Consider the following 14,345-nt stretch of genomic DNA (forward strand, 5'->3'; position numbering starts at 1 on the left):
GGCTTCAAACTGTTAAGCAGGTCCAGGAGTGTATTTTTAGTCAACTATTTTTATATTTTAAAAAGCATGAAATGTTTGCCTTTAGTCAACATTCCAGCTTTTTAAAAACTACATCCTGCTTTTCATTGCAAGCAATCAGTTAAGGAGAATGATTTACTGTCCTTCCGCTATCCTGTCTGCGTGATGACATTGCTCTACGTCTGTTTACTGGCTGCTCAAGTAGAGCTTAGGGAAGGAACAAACGTCACAGGGCTGAACAGCCCTGTTGAAGATTACGCCCCCCCAAAATGCATGATGATTATAAGAAATTATTCCTATTCTGTTTAAATTATTTAGTTCTATATCAAATTTCTGATTCAGTCTGTTTCACTTGCTAAGTTGTAGCAGAATGCAGAAACACTTTAAATTACAGTTCAGTGAATAAATTCTTCACATTCAAGGCTGCAGTGCAGAGAGCCTGTTTCATTGCACCTCAAATAGGACTGCCAATGTTAATTCCTATTAAAAAGATAGAAGAAGGAAAAGAACCTTTCTGCAATAACCAAAGACAAAAAGCCAAACCAGAATTTCTTTTTATCAACAATGATGCTGGCTTATCATAGCTGAGTTTTTAAGTAAAAGAATGCCTTGAGTTTTATGATTTTGTAGGGAATACAAAGAGCACTCTCTAGCTCATTATTTTCAAATGCTAGCAGGGAATAGTTAATTTTATAGATAATTGTTGATTTAATCTCCAGATTAAAATAAATCTGTGGAACCTGTGGGGATGAAGACACCTCCCAGGAGATGCATGGAGGTGGGGTGGACAGAGTTGACCGGGGACAGGAGGCTGCAGGAGGCTTGCTCGCGTGTGGCGTTGTGACACTGAGCACACACAATCCGGGCAGGAAACCGGAGGAGTCAGATGTATCAGCACAGCTGCAGAGCTGTGACCTCTTGAGGATCACAGGGATAGGGTGGCACAGCTCATGACAAGCGCTGTGAAGGAAGGATATGAGCTCTTTAGGAAAAGCAGGCAGGGGAAGGAGTGGAAGTTGTGTTCTACAGAAACGAGTGGCTCTTTGCCTGGAGCTTTCTTACACTTTGGAGTGAGCAACCAGGTTCTAAGGGGTCAGGATCAGTGCAGAGACTAGCATGGGGAACTTTGTGGGGGCATCTGCTGTAAGCTGGTCAGGAAGAGGAAGCAGATGAGGCCTTAAATAACTAGAAAAAAGGTCACAGTTGTAGGCCCAGGCTTCTGTGGTAATATAGACTCGCTCTGACATCTGCAGGAGCCACCCGGTGAGGTAAAAGCAGTCCAGCTAAGCAATGCACAGGTCAAGGCAGCCTTGGCAGCAGTGGCTCCAGGACCTTGGAATTAAGATCCCAAGAAAATTAAGGAAGGCAAATAATAGGATAAAGCTTCTGGGCTTCAGAAGAACAGAATTTGGCTTGTTTAGGAAACGAACCTGTCAGAATCACTTGGGAAATTGCCATGGGGGGCAATGGAGACTAGGAGAGTGCATTGATACTCAAAGACAACATGCTCATAGCACAAAACCAGCCTTGCCCAGTGAGCTGAAAGCAGAGCAGGCATGGCAGAGAAATGGTTTGACTGAACGGGAAAATCTTATCTGAATTCGAATGACGAAGGGAAGGCTTGAAAAATGGAAGCAGATATGACCTACCCAGGCAATACAAAAGCATTGTCCAAGCATGAGGGGATGGAGTTCAGAAACTAAAGCTCAGCTGGAGTCGAAATTGGCAAAAGACATGAACGACACCAAGAAAAGCTTCTGTAATAACTTTGAAAACAAAGAAAGGTGAAGGAAAATGTGTGCACGCTGCTCAACAAGTTAAGGGAGTACTTAAGAACGCTGCAGAAAAAGCCAAGGTGCTCAGTGCTTCTTTTGTCTCAATTCTTACTGGCAAGGTCTGCTCAGAGGCCTCTCGTGCTCCTTGAGCCTAGGGACATAGTCAGAGGGAGTGAAATACTAACCACGAGAGGGGAAGACAGAGCTGGGGACTGCAGAAGCAAACTGGACGAAGACTGCTCCGTGGCACCAGGTGAGAAGCATCTGAGAGTCCGGGAGGAGCTGATTGACATTATTGCAAGGCCTCTGACTGTTTTTCATCTTTGGCAGGTTGTGATTATCAGAGGATATTTCCAGATGTCTGGAAAAAGGCAAATGTCACATCTTCTTGCAGGAAGGAGGATCCAGAGCATGACAGGCTGGTCAACCTAACCTTAGTTTCCAGGAAAACTATGAAGCTAATCCTCTGTAATGGCCACCTCTGAGTGAAATCTGAGCAGGCGTGCAGACAGTACCATGCTGTGGGCAGCCTTCCACACACTAGGCCACTTGGATGGATCTTGGCAGGCTGAAAAGATGGACTGACAGAGAACTGATGAAGTTTAGTAAAAATTAAAACCTACAGCCTGTGACAGAGTAACCCCATGCATCAGTAAAGGCTGGAGGGCAAAAGGATCAAAAGCTATTTTAAGCTAAAGGACATGGGGAGAACAAGTTGAATGTGAGTCAGCGCTGTGGTTTGCCAGCAAAGATGGACAACTTCATCCTGGGCTGTATTAACAATGGCATTGTGTCAGATTTATGGAAGTGATCCTTCCTCTCTAATTGGCATTTGAGAGCCCACACCTGGAGCATGGCTGGACACAAACAGGGGCTTAGAGGGACTCTGGAATCTCCATCTTTGGAGATTTTCACAACTTGGCAGGACCAGGTTCTGAGCAACCTAATGTAACATCAACGTTGGCCTTACTTTGAGCAGGGAAATGGCTTGAGGTCCTCCAGAGGTCCCTTCTGGCCAACATAACTGTGATTTAATATATTTTATTCCTTATGCAAGTTGCATATCTGAGGCTGCATTCTGCCACTGAAGTCATTAAGGTGAAAACAAGGTAAAAATCATCAAAACGGTTTTAAAAAATGATGAGTGTAATTCTAGCTACTCTTCCTATTTGGTTGTATTTGCTGAACATTTTTGTAGTGCCCAAGGACTGGGAGTTTTGCTATTGACTTCAGTTGTAAGAGTGATGCAGAGTTGTTACAAAAGCTTTCCATGAGGAGGTTGTCTCTGGGCTGAGAGACTCCTCAGTGAAGAAGTGACAGTGTTTCAACTCTGTTTTGAGGAGCTGCTTCTTACTAAAGGAATCCAGAGTATCCCTGTGTACTTCATGTTTGAGGTTGCATTGTGCAAATGTGCGTGACAGAAGTATAACAGAAACACTGGAGATTTTATGCAGTTCATTGGCTTTGCGTGCAGTATGTTATATGTATTTGTGGCAAACTGAAAATGTGGCTATATTTATATAAGGTTTAGTTGATGTTGGGCTGAACAGAAACATCACAAATTGAATAAGAGTACTGTAAGCAAAAAGAACTCCAAACCCTGTTTACTCAGTATTGGCTCTGTGAAATGGTTTATTCAGCTAACTGAAGGCCTGAAGACCATTCTGGGTAATGGCATGCTCCCTAAAATAATATGGTTTGCTAAAAGTAGTGCTGAAAGAGCCTAGAATGCCGAAACTACCCCCTCAACATTTTAAAATTAAAGCACACTTTATAAACTAACCTAAAACCTAACAAAGCCCAAGAACTGGGAGGAAGGAGAGAGAGAAGAATCTATTAACTCTCTTGTACTGGGACTCCTTAAATTGTTTTCCATGTTAAATTTCGAATTGTCCCTTTTAAGTAGGAAATATACTTTTAGCCCAGAGAGGGAGTTGACCTGTAGCATTTGGACGTGGAACTGGCGTTGATGTAGATTATGCTTACACCTGAACTACTCAAATAAAGAAACTCCAATAAGACTTGAGAGTGTGAGTACGCTATGGTAGCCCTTACAGAGGTCTCAGTGCATGATGTCTCCTGCACTCTTGCTGGAGATCTTACGGTTCTCCCAAAGCATGCACATGGATCTGTCACAACTGAGTACCTACAGTACCATCATGCATGTTCCAGCAGAGAAGGCAGTAGGCTTACCAGATCTGAAACACTGTCACGTGCTGCTTCTGCCCCATCGCTTTTTATGTTTTTCAGAGAAAATCAGTTCAGTAGCCCTATGGTAACATGTGCTAGCAATGTGTCTGCATTTTGTTAAGTTTTGCTCTAGAAAAGTTTATAAAAACATTGTGTTTTCCATCCAGTTGGCTTTCAAGAGGGTTAATCATGTAATTGCTGTAAGCATCGTGATAGTTGAAAATGGTTCTATGCTGCATTGTTGGTTTGTTTTGTTTCTCTTTTGCAGCAGTACCTGTAGTTGAAGTAAGAGTTACTGCATGAATACATTTGTTGATATGCAGATTATATAAAATATACTCAGTGATGATAATTTTTCATTAGTAAATGGGGAAAATAGACGCAAGAGTTTGAAGTCAGAGTCATAGAGTGAAACCAAATCTCATCACTTTTATAGCTGTTGTGCTTATATATTTGCAAATTACTTCTTAATGCAATTTGTAAGTCAGTATATGCTGACTGAGAGTTTCCTCTTGGCATTCCCTGGGTTAAGAGACAGTTAAGAGATATTTGCAGTGGTTTTGCTCCATCAGCCTGGCATAAAGGTCTTGTGCTGAGTGAGGCTGTAACCCCAGACAGCTGGAAATTCCATTTCTAAGTACTGGTGGTTTTGTGAATGCATACAGCATCTGAGAGAGGTTTTGAGAAGTTTACAAGCTGAAATCAGTCTGTGGCATTGGCGTCCTCTGACAGGAAAGGGCTGTGAGCAGACTGTGATTGACAGAACTGTGCAAGTGCTTCTTCAGCCTTTGGCAGAACTTCTGAGTTTTAATGAATTCATCCAAACTTTTTTAAAAGGGAAGAGCATACCTGACATGGATTCCGAGTAGCCAGTGGAGTTTTGAGAGACATCTTACTTCAGGAAAGGTTTACTGGTTTCTGTCTGGGCAGGATTTAGGAAAAGCAGTTTGAGGCCCTAACAAATTATTGTCAGTTTCTAAAACCAGCAAATGAAAAAATACTGCATGTCAGAAAACTATCTCCTGCTTTAAGATGAACTTCACTTCAGAAATTTCCTTCTGTGGGCTGTTCTTTATAGAAAGCAAACACTGAGAGTATGCATGTACGTAATACATACAAATAGGATGCCTGGACTGGGAGTATTGTCCGTCTAGTGATCGTACACAACTATCCTCTCTGTTCACTGTTCTAAGAATCTTCCAGTAACTTTTACAGCATGATGAAACCTTCTTTGTAGGAAAACCCATTTCATTATTTTTCTTAGAGTGATTTAAGGTTTTAAATACAGTTTCTAAGAAACACAGTTGGATTCACAGTCATTTCTGATCTTATAAAACAAAACCTTATATAGTTAAGATGCCAGCTGGGAACTATGTACAAAGACTGTTCTCAAAGTACGAGAAATACAGATATATGTGAACTTACAGATGTTATAGTTTTTTTTTTAAGAATATGTTTCACTTTTTTTTTACTCTAAGTGATAACTCAAGATGAGAGCGCACAAAATTTGGAAGCAGTAGAAACATCTATGCACCAAGTTACAATATTAACAATCCGCAAAAGTCTACCCGAGAGAGCAGTGTATCTAACTGAAGAATTAATATAGCTACCCACTAGTGTTCTTTAACTAAAAGAACACAGAAAATTGATTGTGTAAACATGTATAATCTCTTGTTTGAGATCTGGCAGCAAAAAGGAAAAAAGCTTATAAAACTGAAGCACAAGTGATACATCATAAGAACTCTTTACAAGAAGCTTACAACACAGTTTAATATCTATGCAGTCTCTTTAATAAATGGAATTTCCACTGACTATTTACAGATTTCAGTGCTGTTATCATCTCATCCAGTCTTTCTAAGAGACTCTACTTTGTAAATAAGGATTAGCTGGAAAAGTTAATTATAGTAAAAGAAAAATGATTGTTTAACTAGGCATGAAAATGATGTCTGGAGAATATCTGGTTGCTGCCTTCTGCTTGCAGATACTAAGGCAGTTTTGATTAGGACCCGGATATTCCCAAATGTCTTTTCTGGAGGTTGTTGTACATGTAGAGAAATCCAAACTAGCTTCTGAAATGTAATGCTGGGTACCAGAGGAAGCCTAACTGCAGCAGCACAAAATAATTTGCATTTCCAAGGAAAGTGTAATAATTGAAGAAAACAAGGTGTCCAGTTAAACACAGTGTTCCCACATTTCATGGTTTATGAGATCTATTGCACATGGGAAACTTTTGTTCTCTAAACAATCATTTAGAGATAGTTATTAAGATGTCAAATGCCTAAGAGTTGCCATTGATTTCAACAAGAAATAGGAATGAACTGGAGTGTTGGAGGTGAACGGAACTATTCCTGTCTAGTTGTTACCCACAGGTATTTGAGAATCGTTGCAATTAGCTTAATCAGAAATCAAAAGGGGCAGTACAATTGTGAGTTGCTGTGATCTTGCAACAAGGCACAGAGATAGGTTTTCCAAGCTTGCACACTGTGATGAATAAGTCAAAAATCCTTGCATATTTTGGCTGTGCTTCAGGTATACCTGTAGACTTTCCTGTTGGGATCTACTGGACTGGAGTGATCTGTGCAAAGAAATACAGTTGAGGGGTGGTGCAGGGGAGTGTGAGGGTCTCACTGTGCCCACTACGGCGGGCGCCTGGCTTCTCAGCAGGTGCTGTACCTGGTTAAGGACACAGTCAGGACTACACTTCATTAACAAAGGCTTCCTGAAACTGCTGAAAGAAAATTACTTACTGCTGCTCATCATTGTGCCATAATGACGTGCGTGTGCTCTTTGAGATGTGGCTGTCAGGAGGCCACTGGTCAGGCCTCTCAGATGAGTGTGATAAGAAGAGGCATGTGCCTTTGGAAAGGCACTTTCTGGATGAGTAGCCAGGATAATTAGAAATATATTTTTAATAAAAAAATGAGGCGATTAATCTGCATTTTAGAAGTGCAATCTATTTAAGCCTGGTGTAAGTTGAAATTCTTTTTTGTGTGTTCAAAAAATCATGTTTGCAAACTGTGTTCAGATCCCAACAACTCTGTGTAGATTGGAGTATTGATGAAACGGTCTTCAGATGGTAATTCAATTTATATGCTAAAAGACGAATCCTATTCAATTACATCATTCTCGATTGATGCATGTGTTTAACTTCTAAAGGTGGAGATCCCTCAGGGCATCTATTCCAATGCCACAATAGTCTTACCACCAGCTTCCCCAAAAGTTAACATGATTTTTCCTTGCTATAATTTAAGCTGTTATTGTCCACCATTTACATGAGGTACAAATGATTCCTTTTCTCATTCCAGAGCTATACATGTGTCTAAAGAATTCTGTCCTCTTTCTAGACTACTTTTTCTTCTTCAGGTTAAACTTTCACAGTCTTAATCTTTCCTCATAAGCCATATCTTCCCATATTCCAGTTACTGTCAATTCTTCTCTAGACTCCACATCTTCAGGGCAAGACATGGAAGGTCTTGTCTAAAACTGGGAAAAGCACTTCAGCTGAAACTCTGCCAGTGCTTACTGGAGTGGGAGGGTTAAATCATGCTCTGCTTAGACTCCTTCCTATATGCTCCAGTCTGCAGGGAATCTGGGAGAGAGGTTATTTGGATTCACACAGAGCAAAGAGAGTGGACAATCTGAAATTATTTAATGTCCCTGGAAATTAAAAAGGAATTGTGTAGCACTGTCCTGCCAAAACTTGGTGTCCTTTACAGTTGATTACTTATTGGGGAGTGAGTGCCACCTGGAGGATAGGGAGCGTGGAGCTCTGCCTTCATGTTGAAAAGCAAATTCCCGTGCTTTACAAATGTTCCTCCATGATTAGGAGCTTGAACCTGACACATACTGGCCATTTACTACTCAGTATAGAGTTTGTGACCCATGGCAAGAGTTGAGGCTGCTCAGTTTATCTCAGAGTGAGGCATGCAAGGGACTTCCAGTATTATGCAAACACCAATAAAAATGTAACCTCTGAGTGGCCTGTGCAGTTTTTGGAAGTAGCTCTGGATTACACAGGGACAAGGAAAGGCTTGCTCTGCTCTCTTTCAGACGTTTGAAGATAAAGTGGATCCTGGTGCAGTTTTCTGCTTGCAGGAGAAAGTGGAAAGCATTTTAACTGAACAAGAAGGTGTCTTTTTTAAACAGTAGGTTCCCATTTAATGTATCTGAACACAGTTGTCTACATGTCTGCATGGAGTGGAATCATTCCTCCTCCCCTGGCCTGATTGCATGGTGTTATCTTCCCTCCTCTCTCTAGGTAGCTTAGCTGCCGTCTTGAAAGCCTTAATCCTCCAGTTCTCACTTCATCGAGGAAGCCAGGAGGACAACTGCTGTGCCGTGACTTCAGTGACTGGGATTTGGCTCATCTTATTCCAGTGTCTTGTTTTTTTTCTAGAGATCACAACAGTGATCATGTTGCTCCATACCACCTCTTGTCCTTGTGAAATGACTTCTGCTGCTGAAGTCTAGCCATAAAAACATTAAAAAAGCGCCATAATATCATAAAATCATAAAAATAGCCTGCACTAAAAAAAGTATGCACTTCTGGGCTGGGTGTGAGACCAGCCTGTTGCATCAAGGCAATACTAATGGTTTCTATGTCATTCTCCACCTAGGACTGAACACAGTCCTACAGAAGCTACGTACAGTTCCAAAGGAACTGGGAGTGTTGGTTGACAGCCGACTGAACATGAGCCAGCAGGGGACCAGCAGGACCAGGGAGGTTATTCTCCCTCTGTACTTGGCACTGGTGAGACCTCACCTCGAATCCTGTGTTCAGTTCTGGGCCCCTCACCACAAGAAGGATGTTGAGGCTCTGGAGCGAGTCCAGAGAAGAGCAACAAAGCTGGTGAAGGGGCTGGAGAACAGGCCTTATGAGGAGCGGCTGAGAGAGCTGGGGTTGTTTAGCCTGGAGAAGAGGAGGCTGAGGGGAGACCTCATTGCTCTCTACAACTACCTGAAAGGAGGTTGTAGAGAGGAGGGTGCTGGGCTCTTCTCCCAAGTGACAGGGGACAGGACAAGAGGGAATGGCCTCAAGCTCCACCAGGGGAGATTTAGGCTGGACATTAAGAAAATATTTTTCACAGGCAGGGTGATTGGTCCCTGGCAGAGGCTGCCCAGGGAGGTGGTTGAGTCACCTTCCCTGGAGGTGTTTAAGGGACGGGTGGACGAGGTGCTGAGGGACATGGTTTAGTGATTGGTAGGAATAGTTGGACTTGATGATCCGGTGGGTCTCTTCCAACCTGGTTATTCTGTGATTCTATGATTCTGTGAAAGGCAGGTATTGCAGATACACTCTCTATACTCTGCTGACTACAGCTTTTCCCCCACAGAACAAGGGATCATAAACAAAGTTTGCATCTATGAAGATGCACTAGTGAAGAGGCTTTAGATATTGTGTCTTATTGTATTTAGATATTTAGATATTCTGTGATTCTGTGATTCTGTGTCAGTTTAGCTTGAGGATGATTTCACTGGGCAACCACAGATTTTAGGAACTGCGAACTTGTTAAATTACAGGTGGATGATTGTAACAGTATAAGACCAATTGCTGAGCCAACATGCCTTCAAAGTAAAATGTGAAACCCTACTTCCTTTTCAAAGACTTTTCATCAGCTAAACCAGAAAAAAGAGTAAGAGAAGGGAATTTGAGAGCAGTAAATCTAAAGAAACAAAAATGAAAACCAGTGTGAAAAAAATTTGGCCTCTTTCCCTCAGTAGGAAGGGTGAAAAAGCCCAGAACACATCTCACATGCCTTAAATTCTGTTCTTGAGAGCAGGCTTCAACATGCAGATGACAGTGTCTGATGAATGGTTGGCTAACTACATGAAATGCAACAAGCTATTGCTTTATATTGCATTGACAAATTGAAAGTAAGTTGTTGTTGGGACTCATCTGAGCTGGTCTTCATTAATTGTGTCTTTTCAGGAGGTGAAAATTCAGGAAGAAATTGCCTTTTGACTATGATCTTTCTCTTTCTGAAGCTTGTAGCAACGTTGCAGTAGAATTGCATGGCAAACTGGAGGAGGTCTGTGGTCCTAACTCCCTGTATATGGCCCAGTTACCCCAAATATGAAAAGGATTGTCTCCTACGACATTGTTGGACAACATCCATCTTTGCATTTGAAAAAAAACCCATGCTAGACAGTTATTTTCGTCTGTCTGAGAAAGATTGAGGTTTGTTTTTTAGATACTGTGGAGTCTGTTGGCTGGAACCATTCATCTTGCTTTGTTTCTGTTATATATTTGCTGAAGCACTAGGAAAACTGGAACTCATGCTCAAGTTTCCTCTTTCGTGCTCCGCTGCTGAAGAAGTGATCCATGTTTATCAGAGCCCTGCCAAGTTCTGTGTTCATTCGACTGCCAATAGTCTGGTTGGTTGATTTGGGAAGTTTGCTTGAGAACAAAGGTATATAGTTTGGCAGTGGCTTCTGCTCCTTTTTCTTATCCTGGATAAAACAAAGACCATTAATAAGTTTTCAGAATTACTTCCACTACTTGTTACAAAAATACAAATTACCAAGATAATTATTAATATCAGCAGTCTTGCTTTTGAAATTAGAATTTGGATGTACTTAAAAATGTCATATGAATATACATGAAATCATTGTAGGAATACAGTAAACCAATTGTATTTTCCTGTTGTCATTCACGGGAGTACGATAGCACAGGCAAGTGAATAATGTTCATATATACTGGTTTAAGTGTCAGCTGGGACAGAAGGTGGTCTGCTCTTGAACAGTTGTGGTGTGGGAAGTTTTTTGTTTAGTTTTTGGCAAGTGGCTTGGATTCTAAGTGATGACGTTATCTTACAGATTTTCTTCTAGAAAGTTGGTTCTTCTAGCACTTGTCTTTCTGTGTCTTTGTTAATATTGAAACAGATTGAACTCATGCACGTAACACGTTCCTTTGTGGCACAGGGAGCAGATGAATAGCACTTCAGTTCTCTTTCCTGAAGATTTTACTCTTAAAGCATCTGTAGATTATACGTAAGTATCCTTCAATTTGAAATATTAGCCTCACTCAAATTGATGAAAACTAAAAAGAGCCTGGACTGCAGTTGGGTATTTGCTTGAAACTTACCATTTGGTCATAGTCCTTTAGGAAACTCCAATTCTGGTGCCTGGGAATAGAAGTAAAAAATGCAATGTAAAATTTTCTGCCTTTAGATAAAATGGTGTCAGTCATATTTGAATACCTGTTCAGCTGCTCAGTTGAATACTTCCAGCTTAGTTCTTACACCTGCAGACTATTTTTACTGAAACCTATCTTTTCAGTGGTGAAGCTTGGGGTTTTCTTTATTGACATGTAGAACCCATGCTACATGAGGAATGGGGTATTTTGCCAAAGGAAGATGAGGATGGCATGTCCACAATGCATTCCTTGTGCAAATGCAGGTAAATTTGCAAAGTCAAGAGTCACCCTAGAAAACTTTTGTCCCATGCCTTGAGTAAGATACATATTCTTGTTTTTTAAACAATCCATATTCTGTTGGCAGAAATCCCTGGTAGAATTCCCAGCGTCAGATTTGCTGCAGGCAAATGCCTGCAGGAGTTTTTTGTGTGGTTAGGCAGCTGTGGTAGGAACAAACTGAGGAGCCAGAAGACCTGAGTTTTGCTTTTCAGCTCTATTCTACACCTGTTGTGGCGGGACTACAGGGCAAGTCCTTTGATTTTCTATCCTTTGCTTCCCCTGGCTTGAAAATGATTGTTCACTTATTATTGTAAAAGTACTGTGAGGTCAACAGACGAAGCTGTTCCTACAGCTGTGTTTGCAGCAGGGCTCAAGAGACACCTGGGTTGTCTCTCTGAGTTGGTTACCTGTGTCTTTGCAGTGCTGCATTGAAGCTCATCTGTCCAGCACTGAAGATGTGCTCATACTCTCTGGCTCATCTGTAGAGCACAGCCACGTAACACGTGGAACCAGAGGCCTTGGGTTTCTGTGCTGCACTCCCTGTCCAGTGCAGATATGCCCTAAATGCAGATGAAAGCTAATCTATGCTTATTTTCCTCGCTGTATGTCCTATTATACTAGCACAGCATAGAGGTCCTATTTTTTTTTTTTTGTCTTGCTGTGTCAGCCACTGTTTGAACATACTAGATCTGGGTGTTGCAGGGTGGTGTTAGTTACTGAGAAATGCTTGGGTCTCACACATTTATCTAAATCCACTTCAAGTCAGACTGCCAACACATAGCAGCCTTTCCCCATCATTGTTTTTGGGATGGGGATGTGGAGATGAAGGGCAGTTCTCTGCATGCTGTACCATATGTAGCCTGGTGAATCTGGCTTTAGGCATCTGTCCTTCAGATGTCTGTCCTACCCTTTTACAAGTGTTTCTGTCTTCCAAGCTAGGACTGGAGAGCAGGACATGCATCAACTGTAGGATGTTATCAAACTTAGCCATGAAAGTGGCTTTGCACCAATATCCGTTACTTGAAGCCCAGAGGGCAGGCACAGACAGAGAGTCCTTCCTGCCACCTTAGACAGGGAATGGGTATGGAACATACTGGGCCCTTTGGGAAGAGTCTGAGTGCACAGCTGCGAGTAGCATTGCCAACATGGCCTTGGCCTTGGATGAATCAGAGTCCTGGCATCAGACTTTCCCTCAGGTAAAAGAAGCCAGTCAAGAGTGGAAACATGTCTCTGGAGAAATCAGAGCTGTGATATGTATCTCCTCCAGAAGGCTGAGGGAGATAGGAGGTTTCAGGTGCTTCGTTTTTTCATTCTACGAAAGTCCTGAGAGTGTTGTTCTTTTTCCTCCCTTTCCTTTAGCTTGGCTAGTGTGCAGTCAGAACTGGGTCTGATTTTACTTTTACCATTCATGCTGTGTACTGAAGTATGAACACAAGTGCTTACTCAAGATATGTGGCAGGGACAGAGTGGATCTTAATTTTGGGTTCCTTCAGGTCACTGGTGTTTACACAGTCAAAGCCTATGTTGTTTGTGTGCAGTTCAGTCTGCTGAAACACTGCGACAGGGGGGCATGTTCAACAGATTTACAGATTGGGAATACAAATTCATGTTTTGGCAGAACACTCTGTTCATCCTCCAGTTCAGCTGTTTCCAAAAATATGGGGAGAGGTGATAATATCAGTGTGTCTGCAATAAATTATTGAGGCACATTTATATCTTTGTTGCAGAAATCCCTGTAGAGATAAAAGATACTCTGTATGCAGTTCCTTGTGTCTCTTTTCAGCTTAAGTACAGCTTGTCAGGAGATATTAGCATAGATTTTGTCCAGTGAAGGATAACAGAGATAACATAACCTTAGAAAGAAAGGTGTTAAGGGTCTGATCCAAAGTCCCTGCAGAAGAAAATTTCCTTTGATAGTGTAGGCTTTGGATCAAACCCTAAAACTGTCAGGGAGCATCAGTAGCATTGTCGAGGTGAGTAGAAGAGGCATGAAACGGAACAAGTGACTTACCAGATTTTCCTTGCTCTCTGTTCAGCCTCTACAGACTCTCTCCAAATCTTATCCTGTTGAACGTGGTCGTGTTGCAGTGCTTCCTGCTTGTCTGCCCAGGCCCGAGCAGCTGGTTGTGTAACGACAGGTCTTCTGTGTTGGGTGCTGCTGAGAGTCGCAGGTGGAGCTGATGCTGGTTGCCTTAGAGGTGTGGTTGCTGGTTGCCAAGACCTAACCCAGGTATTTCTCCTGAATCCAAACCCTTTTTCCAGCTCACCCATTTTTGAGACTCACTGGTTGTCCAGTATTGTTAGGTATATTGTTAGGAAAGTTAAATCTGCTATTGTTGCACTTTCAAAGCTTCTCCTCTCCCAACATTTTCTTTTAGCTGCTAATTCAGAGTGATTTCAGAAAAGGAACATACACAGGAGCACTGACAGGCAGTGCTCGACACTGTTTTACTTCCCTCTTATTTAATGCTCATTTCCTACTGCTTTATGTTGTTCCATTGCTTGAATGCTGAAGGAGTTTTCATGGTAACAGTAATTTTGTAAGAAATTACTATTACTGAAAGCCATTGGATCTCCAGCTGTAGCCAACAGACTCTCGGCTTACAAGGCAGTTACTGCTGCTTGCAGATGAGACCACCCTCTATTTAAAATCCTCAGAACAATGAAGTCTGGTTTGGTAACAAAGGGTGCTGTGGAGATTGCTGCTGAGTGTATCAGAGCACGTTTGTTGTGGTTATGTAGCGGAAACAAAATCTGAAAGCTGCTGGTTTCCCTGGTGTGTTTACTGTCTCCATTGGAAACAAGTCTGACTTGTGAATATTAACCAGAAAGGGAGCTGTTCCCCAGTGGAACAGCTGCTGGGGCCTTAGACTATATCTGGGGCAGAACTTGTTTGCTTAAAGTAAGTTATTTCAATGAATCTGTGTTCTGAAAGCTTCTTATTTTTT

General features: G+C 41.9%; 1 protein-coding gene across 1 annotated transcript; it reads right to left on the reverse strand.

Annotated features, from left to right (window-relative positions):
• Positions 1–10,168: 10,168 nt before the first annotated feature.
• CIMIP5 (ciliary microtubule inner protein 5) lies at positions 10,169–13,671 on the reverse strand. Its single transcript, XM_069850527.1, has 3 exons — positions 13,409–13,671; positions 11,068–11,107; positions 10,169–10,433 (listed from the first exon to the last, which is right to left on the reverse strand). Exons 1-3 carry the CDS (start codon positions 13,666–13,668, stop codon positions 10,242–10,244), a joined length of 492 nt encoding a protein of 163 aa, XP_069706628.1. The 5' UTR covers positions 13,669–13,671; the 3' UTR covers positions 10,169–10,241.
• Positions 13,672–14,345: the final 674 nt, after the last annotated feature.

This window comes from Phaenicophaeus curvirostris, chromosome 2 (genome assembly GCF_032191515.1).
Source record: "Phaenicophaeus curvirostris isolate KB17595 chromosome 2, BPBGC_Pcur_1.0, whole genome shotgun sequence".
Classification (NCBI taxonomy): Eukaryota; Metazoa; Chordata; class Aves; order Cuculiformes; family Cuculidae; genus Phaenicophaeus; species Phaenicophaeus curvirostris.